This window comes from Candoia aspera, chromosome 3, assembly GCF_035149785.1.
Source record: "Candoia aspera isolate rCanAsp1 chromosome 3, rCanAsp1.hap2, whole genome shotgun sequence".
NCBI classification, from domain to species: Eukaryota; Metazoa; Chordata; class Lepidosauria; order Squamata; family Boidae; genus Candoia; species Candoia aspera.
The window spans coordinates 43,425,889-43,440,091 of record NC_086155.1 but is presented as its reverse complement, the minus strand read 5'-3'; the positions used below and the strand labels follow the sequence as shown (position 1 = coordinate 43,440,091).

At 37.7% G+C, this 14,203-nt stretch overlaps 1 protein-coding gene across 1 annotated transcript in view; it reads left to right on the top strand.

Annotated features, from left to right (window-relative positions):
• Nucleotides 1-12,486, top strand: part of MAPKAPK2 (MAPK activated protein kinase 2) — an 84,943-nt gene extending 72,457 nt beyond the window's left edge. Inside the window, exons 4-10 of the mRNA XM_063297466.1 lie at nt 937-1,016; nt 4,226-4,352; nt 6,369-6,444; nt 8,481-8,605; nt 9,664-9,749; nt 9,848-9,928; nt 10,574-12,486. Coding sequence (XP_063153536.1) covers nt 937-1,016; nt 4,226-4,352; nt 6,369-6,444; nt 8,481-8,605; nt 9,664-9,749; nt 9,848-9,928; nt 10,574-10,717 — 719 coding nt within the window. The 3' untranslated portion in view covers nt 10,718-12,486. The remainder of the gene's footprint in view (nt 1-936; nt 1,017-4,225; nt 4,353-6,368; nt 6,445-8,480; nt 8,606-9,663; nt 9,750-9,847; nt 9,929-10,573) is intronic.
• The last annotated feature ends 1,717 nt before the right edge of the window (nt 12,487-14,203 follow it).

The following is a 14,203-nucleotide window of genomic DNA, read 5'->3' as shown; positions in this document are numbered from 1 at the left end:
ATCAAGGAAGAAAAGTGTATCCATTGGCCTCCAAGGAAATCTGTGCCCCTGCTGCCACAGCAGGTAGAAGGAAAAACAATTGTCAGTGACTGGTGGCTTCTGCTGGTAAAATCAGAAATGGGCTTGTCCTTTGAACTACTTAAGGACCCTTCCCTAAACTAGCACTATCCAGATGTTCTGGATTATAGTTTCCACAACTCCCACAAGTAGCATATCATTTGAAAAGCTGGCTATGAGAAATTTTGTTCTACTGCCCCATTGCCCCAGTAATGTCCATCAGAGTCTCCCTTAACCAGGTCCGCAACTAGGGTCTGTGTCACCTGGGGCAAACATGGATTCTGTGCCCATTTTGGCACCTCCAGCACTCATTTTGGTGCCCCCCAGTGCAGTGCCCAGGGCACATGCCCTGCTTGTCCCCCCCTAGTTGCGCCCCTGCCGTTAACATCTTCATGTTTGGGATGTGAGATATTTTGACTTAACAATCTCAAGACAAGGTTTTAAAAAATTAAATCATTGTGATTCTGGAACAAGTGTTGAACATATGGTAGTTTTCCAACCTGAATGTCATGGTTGGTATCCTAAAATAGAATTGAAGAGGTAAGCCGTGAGATGGTATTTTGGGTAAATCTGTAGTTTATTTCAGATCCTCTAAACCATTCCCTTAAATTTGAAATTGTTAGGAACATTCCTCTGTCTATCCTGGCCTACGATGTGAACTATTTGTTAGGAAATGTTTTATAACATTAGGACAGAAGGGAAGAGAGAACTGTAACATAAACATACAGTTTGCAAGTTGTGGCCATGTTACGTTTAATTATGCTCTGAATCTTAACCTAATAAAGCAATGCAATGTCCTTGTGCTCTTTAATTGAGATGTGGTGGTTTTTGCCTGTTTAGCTACTGAGAAAAATGGTCTTTCTCTCTCATCTTCTTCAGAGGCTTCTGAAATAATGAAAAGTATTGGAGAAGCCATCCAGTATTTACATTCAATCAATATTGCACACCGGGATGTTAAGGTATGTGTTATGTTTCGCCTATGCAATATAACTGATAATTTTCAAAGCTTTTCTCTTAAACGCATTTATGCCCATGAGAAAATGAGGCTTTATCTTGTGCAGGATGCTTGAACCTATGTGATTCTTTTTTGTTTTAAACTAAATAATTAATGTGACAGGGCTGAGCCAGACTGGAATGATTGGGGGTCAGGGGTTTGGGGGGGAGTTAGCTTTTGACCCCCACCAAAGAATGCCCCTAATTTTTTCCATGCATGCAGGTAAAATCTGACATTAAAATCCCACAGATCAATAGGAAATAATCCAGGTTAACTATACATAACAGATAGAAATTATTATGCTTGCATTTAGCCTCCTCAAATGGACCAATGTACCCAGGGAAAATAACACAAGAAAATCAATATTTGAAATAATGCCTGCCCGTTTCTGTTCCTTTGGGTTTAAAATTAGCTGAAAGTTAACTATTGCTACCACTCATGATAACTATATATTACCTCACTTATGAGAGTCAGTAAACCTCCCAGTGCCTGTTGCCATAAGCTTCTGACATGCATCTGATTGGCCAAAGTGGGAATGGATTACTGGGACAGAGTGACCCTCGAGCTGATCTAGCTTGGTGTTTCTTTTATAAAATTGCCAATCTCTCCCTGCCTTGGCTGAGCCTATTATTTGGGTGGGGGTTCTTGGGGTGTCCGGGGGCAGGCGTTGTCAAAGAAGTCCAGATAGTAACCAGGGTTATCCGGGGAGTTTGGGGGTTGTTTTTAAAACTGTATTAAGCCTATTTTAGGGATTTCACCATTGATTTTGATATTTCTCCTCTCAAAATAGCCAAAAAGTATGTCACCCATTTTGTGCACCTTTGGCAGAAGTAGCTGTAGGATCTGGGGAAAAAAAGGCTTTGAGGCTGTAGACTACCTGCCTCTGACCTGGATAAACACCATTCCTTATTTGTTCTATGGAAAGGCATACTTTTTCTCAGTGGACTGTCCTCACCAGGAAATCAAAGTCCTCATTTATTCAAATGTAGCGCAGTAAAGTTGGAGACTCTCTGAATTAGTCATGTGAATCTTGAGATAAGGGTTTTTTTTAAGCATATGAATACTGATTATTTTATTATGGTTATTTTCTCTATTAATCTGTGTTTTATATCAATTATATTTTAGTTTGTGTTTTGGCCTAGGACTACACTAAAGAGCAAAGAGTTAAGAGTTCTTCTGTTGAATGTGTTCTTGTTATATGAACACACAGGCCTTAACATTATGAAAAAGGGGTAGCTACCGTGCATCATTACAAATATGAGTCTTTCTTCGGCATTCTAAAATCAAGAGCAAAAAGAAAAGAAAAAAAAGGAAATATTTTTCCTTGAATATTCATCAATCATAGACTATTCCATGATTTATAACTTCATATAATACCATACAATTAATTTGTTTACATTTAAATTAATTTTCCTAACTTTAAAAGGAACGTTATATAATACCGTACAATTAATTTGTTTACATTTAAATTAATTTACCTAACTTTAAAAGGAAAAAAAAGGCAAGTATCTGCCTACCGACCTGTAACTTTTGGTCTTCGCTCTCTTTCATACTCTTGGTAAATCACATTCTCACACACACATGCACACTTTCACAGTGTATATACTCTAGTAAACACATATAGATAATCTGAATGCAATTTATATACCATATAAAACGGTCTCTTCCCTTCTGTGCTGAATTTCTGTCCCTTAAAAGTTCATAATCCTATTTGTTCCTAAATTTTATATGCTGTCATTTTACTAAATTTCTGAGACAATGAGAATTTTAATGAATTATTCACATTATGTTATATTAAATTATATAAGCAAGTTGTTATGAAGAGTGCATTTCATTGAGCTGAGGTTAAGAGGCTTGTCAGTTTTCAAAAAATCTTTCTTTCTCTTTAATGACTATAGAGTTTGCTGAGATGCCAGGGTTTAATGATTTTTTGAACTGAATCCTCCTTTACTTGTATGTTCAACTGAGTAGGGAGACAATTTGTATGCAGATGGTAGAAAACGCTTTGAGGATAAATTGGTATCTACTGTCAGCCCCACTAGGTAGATCACACCAGGAAATCAACTCCATTGGGAGGCTAAAATGATCTTTATTGAGGCTGGCCATACTAACAGAATCTTGCAGGTCTGATTGTGCTGTACCTTCCTCCCCTTCTTATACTCCAGTGAATCAGAGTATCAGCTCCCTAAGCCACTTCTGAATGTTAGCTCATTTCTCTGGATTTAAAAATGTTTCAGCCCCTTTTGCCTAGGTTCTTGCAATGTCAGTCAAGGTCACCTTCCTTATATACTTCCTATTTCCACCTTGGTTTGGATGCTGTTCTGCTTTCATCTGTTTTGGGTGGATCAGTCTCAATATGTGAACTTTGATTGTGGGCATGCTAGGCGTATGCCATCAGTAACATCAAGACTTCTGTTTTTTGTAGCATGTAACATATAAATAGTGGATATTGACCTAGCTGGGTCTAGCAGATTATAAGGGGATCTTTTCAGGATAAACTTTCTGAGTTTAGACAGGTTATAACCATGGTTGGGGCCTTTTCAGCTGTGATGCCCTGCTTATGCAGCGTTCTCTCTTTGAAGGGTATATCTGTCTTAATCTCATGACTTTGTAAGATCAGGCAAAATCCTTTCCTCTGCTCTTTAACATATCAATTGAATTATTTTAGCTTGCTCCCAATAATTTTAGCTTGTTATTGTGCGTTAGTATACTGTGTTGCTTTTATAATCTTCCTGTTTTCATTTACTGATTGTTCTTATTTTTCTTAGTTTAAATGGTTTTTAATGGAATAAACTAGTTTATTCCACCTGGGATGACTATCTAAATTTGGCTATTAGCTGATGAGGGCTGGTCTCTTGGCTGTGAGTGCCCAGTATATAAATAAAATCAAGCAATAAATGTTCTGTTGTTTTAAATTTTGGTTCTTACTATGTTTTTATTCTGTTAGCTGTCCAAAGTCATGCGTATGAGATCGATGGCCATATGAATTTATTTAATCAATCAATCAATCCTAGGAATTATTTTGAATGAAGTTAAAAAGGGAAATAACATAAGCACAAGTTAAATGATTCCATGCAGTGGGCTCTTTTTTAACTTACTATGATTGGAGCAAGTTTTAGAAGGGTTATAGAATGTAGCCTTTGATTAACATTTTTTTCTTTTTGTGTCTTGTAGCCAGAAAACCTTCTATATACCTCAAAAAGGCCTAATACTGTGTTAAAACTTACAGACTTTGGCTTTGCTAAAGAAACCACCACACATAACTCCCTAGCTACACCATGCTACACACCATACTATGTGGGTAAGTAAACTTACTATGTGGGTAATTTGTGAACACGATCTCCTTCTGAGATTGGGTCTTACAGGCCTCTACCATTATCTTTTCAGAGAGACAGTGATGGTAAAGTTCAGGTGAAGAACATGCATATTGCTCTTGATTTCTATAAATAGCTGGGATGGAACAAGAATCAAGATGTTCACAAAAGCAACACAGCATTTTTTGGATTTGGCTCATAATTTCTAGGGTTACTATACTTAGGCTGTGAATCTCCAGGCAACCATTGGGTGGCAGCAAAGTATCTCTGCATTCCTTGAAAGTTGTGGAAATAGCTGCTTTAAAAGTTGCCTGGACATTATAAAATTAGCTGCTTTAAAAGTGGCATTATAAAACAGAAACATATTAAATATATGGAATGTATTAATATTAATGAAAATTAAGTAACACCCTTTAATTTTAATTATAGCACATCTAAATATGAGCAGAATGAAATCAAACCTGACTATTGTCCTGCTCTACTTACTTCTTTATTCTGGGTACACCTAATATTCGGAGTGAGGTTGCCAGTATTCTACCCAAAGGCCAAGTATGTCCTTTGACCTGCGAAAATGGGCAAAACAATCCATCAGTAGATTTAATCCATCTAATTTTACCAATAGCTGATTGGGCAAACAAGCATGCTTCTGATGTTTGAATTTCTGTTTTAAACATGGATTGTTTATGCAGAATTGAACCTTCTGATCCAGATTTACTTACATATCTAGGTGGAATAACTAGTTTATTCCACCTGGGATGACTATCTAAATTTTTGGACATTCTTGCTTCCCAATAGGAGGAGTAGTATGTCAAAATCCTACTTTGCAGAGTCCAGTTAAAACAAGCTCGCTTTCTTAGGGAACAAAATAGGTTAACTTTCTAATTCCATGAATAAAGAAAAAAGATTATGCCTGCATATAAAAATTATATGCAATATCTTAAACTTTTTGTTGATTTAGTTTTGATCCACTTAGGAAGGACATGTATGAGGTGATGTCCAACAAAGTTTCAAAATGACTTACGTAACTTTTAAACCTTTTTTGTGACCCTTAATGATCTTTTGCTGGCAAACTTCCAAACGGTATTTATCAGTCTTTCTTAGTGTGATAGGCTTTCCCAGGAGCTGAGAACTGAACTGATAGCTCGTGCAAGATAAATTGTGTTCAAATTACAAGTACTGAAGCAAGTGTTCTCCAGGCACAGTGCCAGGGTAATAAGTTCCCAGATAAAGGGACAATTTGTTCTTTTGTAATAATCTGAATATTGTACTCTTGTTAAAAGAAAAGATGCCTTTCATTATCCTGCCATGTCATACTTCTTGCTCTTCTAGTCCTGGGCTTCCATGTCAGTCTTTTCTTCACAATTAGCATGCTCCTTGTTTTCTTAAAACACAGCCTGGCCATCTACTGCTGTGTTTGCTAGCCATTTTCTGCTGGCCATCGACTGTGTGGACAAAAAGGGTATTTGGAGTTGATGTACAGCTTTCAGAGCTATGGACTGCAAAGGAAAAATATCCTCCCACACGAGGAAGTAAAAAACTGAGACATTCCTTTCTCCAACGTTCCCACTTCCTTTCTCACTCTTTTTAGTTTCAGCTATAAAAGGCAGTGAAAGACCCAGATCTTTCTCCTTGAAGACCCTTGGCTTGCTCTCTGATTGTTGAAAGTTCTGGAGAGCCCTCCATCCTTCTCCTTCATTTTTATATTTGACTTTCTACCTTGACCCTCTTCTCTATTGTGAGGAGGAATTTACTCATCGAGCCAGGGAAACTGTTTCAGGCTACCAGAGCAGGAGTGCTCACTCACCCTTTGTAGATAACAAAATAATTACCTACCACACATGCAGTATAGCTGCTCTTTCCTCTGACATATCTTTCTGCTCTCTGTCTTCTTCCATCTCTCAAAAAGTATTAGGATCTTGCTTCAATGCTTGGAGGCCTCAGCAGAATAGAGACAGCTGTGAGCTTCTGCGTTCAGTTAAATCTCTGTTTCTCTTCCCCTTTAGCTCCAGAAGTATTAGGCCCAGAGAAATATGACAAATCCTGTGATATGTGGTCCCTTGGTGTCATCATGTATATTTTGTAAGTAAACTGGCTTGCTTGTGCTCTGCTGTTTAGCATGGTTAATTATTTTGAATTTTCTGCCCTATATGTTCTTGATTTTACTGAACCCATAAATGGGTCCTTCAATATATTAGCTTTTTAAAATCAATTATGCAGATCAAGATTATTATCTGTAAGCACTAAAGAAGATGTACAGGATATGCTTGCAAGATCAGCTTATTTGGGAGGTGAGATAGCAGGCTGTCAAAATGGAAATATTGATAGAACCTAATTCTAAGATAGCATGGGAAGATCGCATACCCAGTATTGTTGCTTATATTTTCATTCTGGAAAACAACACTTCATGAGATTTGGGTACAAGGACATCAGCAATGTTTCCAAGCTCCATTCCAAAAGCTGATCTTGACATTTAAATATCTAAGCAATTTTGTACCATCATGGTTGATTTTTTGCTAGTCATCAAGACAAAAGAGCAAATATGAAAAATGTAAAAATAGACAGACAGACAGACAGACAACAAACACAACCTTCCTCTCCAGTTTCCATAAGTGAAGGGGAAGTGGAGGTAGAGTTTATTATTTTTACACTGGGCTGTAAAGGTTTTCTAAATATTTTGGCAACCAATGGCTAGCATAAGCCTCAGCCTTCCTTATCAGCTCTGAAGAGGAATACTGGGTGTTGTCATTTGAGTCCTGAACTGCCAGTACTACTGTATAAAAAAGTAATTCACCTTTGAAGCTGAAGAGAGGGGCAGGAATTCTCTCCCAGCTGCATCACATTTCTATAGCTCACAGCAATGATGAGGATAATCCATACATACTTCTCAAGAGCCAGAAATGTAGCTGGAGCAAAGAGCAGTTGATTGTCCTTGAATTCTGAGGAACAGCAGATCAAAAACAAGGAAAGATATAGTGTCCTGGTGCCTGCTACTTTTGGTATGTTTTTTGGGATGAGCCAATATTTATGGACCCTTGACTCTAACAGCCAAGGACTATGATAAAATTCAGCCCCATAATTCATTAGAGTCTAAGAGAGTATTTGGAAAGTAAAAATATCTCAGCTGTACTTGCTAAGCCAAATTGTTTCAAATGCTGTCATACAAATTACTGCTTTCTCTTGCCAAATATCTTAATAAATAATACTTGAATTTCCTTCATAATCACAAATCTGGGAAAAATACTATGAGATCTCAAGATCATTTAAATATTTTTTCTAACCATTTCTCTACCCCCCCACCCCCTCGCTGAGTGAACACAAGCCTTGTCTTTCAATAACCTAAGAGAACCAATTCAGAGAGGGTACCCTTTTTCACAATGTAAAATTTCCAGAATTCTGTTTTTATGTATTACCCAAACAAAGGGAAAGGGCCAATATAACAGGTAAGGACACAAGTATTCCTGTGAATACTCAATAAAATATGATCATGGCAAGAGATCACTGCTGTCTGCAGCCTATCATAGTAAACAGATGCCATTATTATCACTTCCCCAGTGAATTAGGGTTCTTCTAGCCCACCAATCTACTGTTTGTTTAACAGTTGAGGGTCCAATCTCAGAAGGAAGGTAGCTGCAAAACACTGTCTAATGAGCTACTGGGAACATGATAGTGCTGGTGAAGAGAGTGTCTGTGGGAATTTATTCTTGAATTTAATCTTCCCACCACAATCTTTATCAGGATTACTAAATTAAGGGGAGGGATGCGATTAAAGCCTTTTCCTGCTCCTCTAGTGATCCCGATTAACACTGTTGCCTCCCTCACCCTAGGTTTAATTTTGAGGTCATGAGGGATAGGACACTTTACGCTTTTCATTCATGTGAACTCAGTATAAATATGTGACCTCTATCATCAAATACTCAGAATGAAGGAGCACAGTGCATCCTCACTGTTCTCCTGCATTCATCTCTATCACTCAAGCCCCAAGTGACCCATCAGCTTTTTTGGAAGGAATAACTTGACCATAGTAATTCACACTCTGGTAATCTCCCAGTTAGATGTTTTGTTGGCTGCCCTTGAAGGTGACTGGTGCAAAATACTTTCTCTCTTGTTTTGTGTAGACTGTGTGGCTACCCCCCTTTCTATTCCAACCATGGTCTGGCCATTTCTCCAGGGATGAAGAAAAGGATCAGGATGGGTCAATATGAATTTCCAAACCCAGAATGGTCTGAAGTATCAGAAGAAGGTAAACGAATTGTGAACTGCAGCTATTGTTCTCTTTTTGAAAACAGACAGACAGACATGAATGAGACTAATGAGTTTCAAACCCATACTTTGAATATGATCCCAGCATGAATGAGAAAAGGAATAAAGGAACATAGGAGAAACGGTATAGAATTTTTTTATCTTCGAAAACTTAAAGGGGTTCCATGATCTGCCCAAGACCCAAGAAAACTTTTTATGAGTTTTGTATTCATTCATATACCCTCTTTTTAAAAGAAGAGATGTTTGTAGATTTCTCCTCAAGTGCTACATTGAAACAACTGGAGAAGAAATCATTACTAGAAGAATTTTGAATGAAAGTTCATAGGGAGCATGAGTTTTTAAGAAAGCAGGCATTAAAGGTCCTATTACCTTTTCTTCATGTACTTATGATTTTCACCACTCAGTACAAAATATCAAAACAGACTGAATGTGTCTCCAAGACTTTCTTTAATGACTGTCACTTCTGGTTTTGATAACATACACTGGCATATGCATCCCAGTGAAAGTTTTAATTTACGTCTTAAATGGAAAGGAAAATAAAAAGTGTTTCTAAGACATATTTTAGTTCAGTATTCTTTTGATTTTTCTTTTCTTTAAAAATATAATAATGAGGCATTCCTCATTAAAAAAAAATTATTTGGTGTTTCATGGTATGGAAATTGTGTAGCTTATATTTCCCCAACATGGCCTTTCCAGATGTGTTAGACTGTAATTCTCATAATTACCTGCCAGTGATTGGAATGGATAATGGGAGTTGTAGTCCATCAGATCTGGAAGGTGCCATCAGATCTGTACCAGTTCCTTGGGGGGAACTGGCACAATATACACTATATTTACTGTGCTGTGATATCCTCATAGTTAGACCAGCCTGAGACCGGTGGAAGATGAAGAACTGCACATATGCTTCAGGTTGCAGTGCTATATCTCTTGGGCTGGAGGAGAACATTTTATCCTCTTAAAATTATCACCATCATCATGTGTATGAGAGAGCATAATGTACATTTTATTGATAATGTTTCTGGTGTTATCTTCCTTCAGTCAAACAGTTGATTCGAAATTTGCTGAAAACAGACCCAACCCAGCGGATGACTATAACAGAGTTCATGAATCATCCATGGATCATGGTAAGACCTCAGTTGTTGTTTATTAGGAGTAGGTATTAGCTGCCTAAGCTAGGAACATCTAAGAGTAGACTAATTTTCTATTTGTTTTCCCTCCATAGCAATCAATGCAAGTGCCGCAGACACCTCTGCATACTAGTAGAGTTTTGAAAGAAGAGAAAGACCTTTGGGAGGATGTCAAGGTAAGTTCCTACATGCTGTATGTCATATATAATGTAAGGATAAAGAGTATGCATAGACAAAATACAAAGTGAAGGACCCCCCCTCCCATCTTTCAGTCTTAGACTAGAAAAGTTTAAATCTGCTAAAAAATTGAACAAAGAGATCTTTCCCCAACATGGCACTCTTGGAAGAGCATTTCAGGGGTTGTAAACCAGACTCATCTGGGGGGCACTGGGTTGAGTCTGCAGTAGACTCACACTTTTATGATGTTTGGTACCAGCTATTATTGGGAATAAAATACAAGGGATGGCTGGTCACCGAAAGCCCCTGTCTTTAACCTCTGTCTTGCTATACAGTTAGTATAAAGTTAATGGGGAAGCAGGAAAAAGTTATTTGGGCTGCGGTTATTTGATCTGGAACAGAGATCAATAGTATTGTAAGAAGCCAACACTGAAAATAATTGGAAGTTTGCATGTGAAACCTCAAAAGGTAGAGTGGGATCTCTCTAGAGGGTGAAGTTGTCCTTATCATCTCTGCATGCTGATTTATTTTTATGAGATGATAAGGAACACATCCAGCATCTTCTCTAAATTTGCTGAGGCTTCATCCCAGGTTCTCTGTTGCTAATCTGCTGCAACTCTGTTTCCTCTTTACCCCCAATTTAGGAGGAGATGACAAGTGCCTTGGCCACTATGAGGGTAGATTATGAACAGATTAAAATAAAGAAAATCGAAGACTCCTCTAACCCATTGCTCATGAAGAGACGGAAGAAAGCAAACCCTTCTGAACCTGCAGCACTCCCTCACTGAGAATTCAGCAGAGCCAGGCCTGATGGTTGTGAAAGCAATAACGATATCTATATATTTTTAAAACAAATTGGAAACAAGACTGTCCTATCAAACACATGGAATTCAACTCTTTATATCAGACTAGTTACTTGTTCTAGCTGCCCTTCATGCTTCTGACCTTTCTAGGCTGAGGCAGGAGACAGCTGCTGTACAATACATCCTTTTATTATTTTTAATTTTTTTCTTATGGTCCAGTAGGAAAAAGATTCTGATAATTGGATTTTTATTGGTAAAATCTCCCCTGGTATTCCCCCGCCCCCCAGAAACACTGAAATTCCTGTGATTACCTTTTAAGGGTTAATAATAATATATATATATATATATCTATATTTTTAAAATCACTGTAGAGTTGAAATCCCGACAGAGTCCTGTGCAAAGTATTACGCTGTTGTTTTGTTTTGTTTTTTGTTTTGTTTTGTTTAGAGATAAAGGCTTTTGGTTTGTTTCAAAGGAGATTCTGGGCTATTGAAGAAATGCCATCTGAAACAAAGGCATTGTTGATTTTTTGTCTTCATTTAACTCCAAGAACTGTTCTCTTGTTTTTGCACCTTGGAAAGACCTCAGTTTGTAATCTTAAAAGTTATTGATCAACTGTCCCAAGTATAAGATTTCATCTTAAACTGGAAGCCTTCTCTCATTCTCTCACTCACTGGTATGCACAGGATTATTTCCCCTTTGCTTTGATTTAGTAGATCATATATAATGCTGTAGTAGGATGTTTAGTATAAGGAGGAAGGTCCCCACTTTTTGTAGTTTAACTTGAATTTCTGAGGGGTAATGGTGGGATCCATGATGCACTCAGAAGTCAATTATGATCTCAGGGTATTTAGGTAGTATGACAGAAAGAAGGCGTTTGCTGGTTGACTGAAAACTGATCTCTTCATTAGCTGATCCTGGAGCAGTATACCAAAATATCTCCTGTTGCCCAGTTTCCACCATCATCTCATTCAGTGTTAAACTGAATCCAGTTTAAAAGATCTCATGCTGCTGCATCTTGTAGCTGCTCATAGTGGTCCTTTTAAAAAAAATTACTAGGAACCTGCAACTCTTTGGACTGACTGCTTAAATTTGAGATATGCATCCCATGGAAGCATAGCTTCAAATTCATGTAGGGTGGAGCTTGTCTCTGCCCTAATGATGTAAAAAATAAAAGTGTGAGGAGAAATACATAGAGATTAGCTTTTTGTTGGATGAATACCTTAACTTTTGTAGGTAGTAGTTGACCACACGGCACAAATATGTGATGATGATGTGAGTTCTGCTTAGAAAACCAAAGGGCCACAATTTTATTTTGAAGAAGATGGGGTGGATCTACATGGTTTGCAGACTTCAGCTGGGATTATCTTTTTTTCTTGGGCACATTTCTTTAAATTGAGAATTCTTCTGATTGTTACTCTATCTCATAGAGGGAAAAATCTCTGTATACAAGTTTGCCTCATTTTCCTGATGGTCAATTTTTCTGGTTTTTTCAATATATCCTACCATGAATGGATATCTTTTGCCACATTTGTTTTATTGGTATTTTAATTTTTTTTTAAAAAAACAACACAAACTTGCTTTCCTTTCCATTTGAAAAGAAAACTTTAGTTTTTGTGACATTTTAGACACTGTAAGGAATTTTAATTTGTAAAAAAATGTTCAATTTGTTTTGGTGTCTTATTGCTAACAAGAGGATTTGGTCTGCTTTCCTGCTTTCCCTCATTTTGGATTAAAGACACCTAATACATCAATGTTTGCTTTTGTTTTTATATGTGTTACTGCCATGTATACAAGGCTGGCTGGATAGTTTCTGCTATGAGGATTACATGTCACCTGAAAAGAAGCTTTACTGTTATCAACATACTGTATGTGCATGCTTTTGCACATGTAAAAGTTTCCAGCACAGCTCCTGCAACTGTAGCTCTGGCCATGCCTGTTTAGAATAAAATCTTGTTGCATTTTGTCGGTCTCCCAGATAAGAGCCAAGGTCTCATTGGGCAGAATAGCAAAGGACTTCAGTAGCCAGTAGTCACAGATACATTTGGCTTTGGCTATGCAAAAAATAAAATCCCTCAATCTGCTGCATAAGACACAGATTTACAAGGATTTAACCTGTACACATAAAGCTTGAAGTAGTGGGTGAATGCATCCAATCAGAAGTTGTCTATGGATGAGCAACATGTTGTTTTCTAAATGTTGATGAATTACAACTCCCAGCGTTCCACAGCACTGACCATATTGACTGGAGTTGCTAGAAGTTGTTGTTTTTTAACATTACACTTTTCCATAGCTGTGTCCCAGTCTTTCCCTAGTCTTAACTAGAAATTCAACCCTATTAAACTGCTGGTTGTGTTACATTACAACTTTTATTATCAACAGACATTATGGATAATGATCACACTGTCTGAAGAGGAAGTTGTACTCCAACAAATAGAAGGGTCGGGTGGAAAGTTGCTTTAGCTATAGACAATCCTGTTCCTATTTGCCTATCCCTATCACCAGTGACTTGATTACCTTGACCAGCCTTTCTCAACCTTTTGACCCTGGAGGAACCCTTGAAATATTTTTCAGGCCTTGGGGAACCCCTGAACATTCAGGCTCAAATATAGGCCAGAAGTTACGACATTATTATATTTGTTTCATGTGTAGGCTTGTATATGTCCATTAACAGTGTTCTTAAATTAAAAATAAAGAATGAAACTTACCTCTTTACTGTGAAGTTGCCCGAATTTGAAATAATTTTTTTAAATAAATTGTGATCTCCCAGGGAACCCCTAGTGACCTCTCACGGAACCCTAAGGTTCCACGGAACCCTGGCTGAGAAACCCTGTCCTAGACTGTGATAGAGACAGATGTAACTAAGTATTAACATTTGATTGACATATTTAGTTGGAACCCTAACAACGTATCTTCTTCCCTATGATAACTAGAGTGTGACAAAGTATTGGAAATGCAGCTCTCTGTAGGAAGCAGCTCTTCATTTTGGCTGAATGTATTGACACAAAGCTTCCTCTAGACGGAGCCAGTTGTTTAAATTTGGAGCCATGTGTTGGTTGTAGAAAAGTGAATGTTGGAGCTTTTTAAAGGAGCTTCTTTTAGTTTCTGGATTTTGCTGGGCGGTTTCTGTGCGATTGATATCACACCCAGTATTTTTATTTCCAATGTTTCTGATTAATAGATTTTGATTGGGGGGCAGGGTGAGAATACAAACAGAATGGGAAGGTGCCAGACATCTTTCATTTTCACAAATTCCTGTGAGCTGAACTGTCACCATTTGGCTTTGGCAACATTGCTATTTGCCTGTGCACAAAATTCTGTAAAAGTTATATGATTGCCAATTTAGGCTGGTTGTACTGGTGGAAACACATGACTACTTTGCTGTTGAGTCAGTGTTTCGAACCAAGAATTTGTCATTTAGGAAGCCCTGAGTTGAATAAAGGATGTGAAAACAAGCACCTCAGCATACCC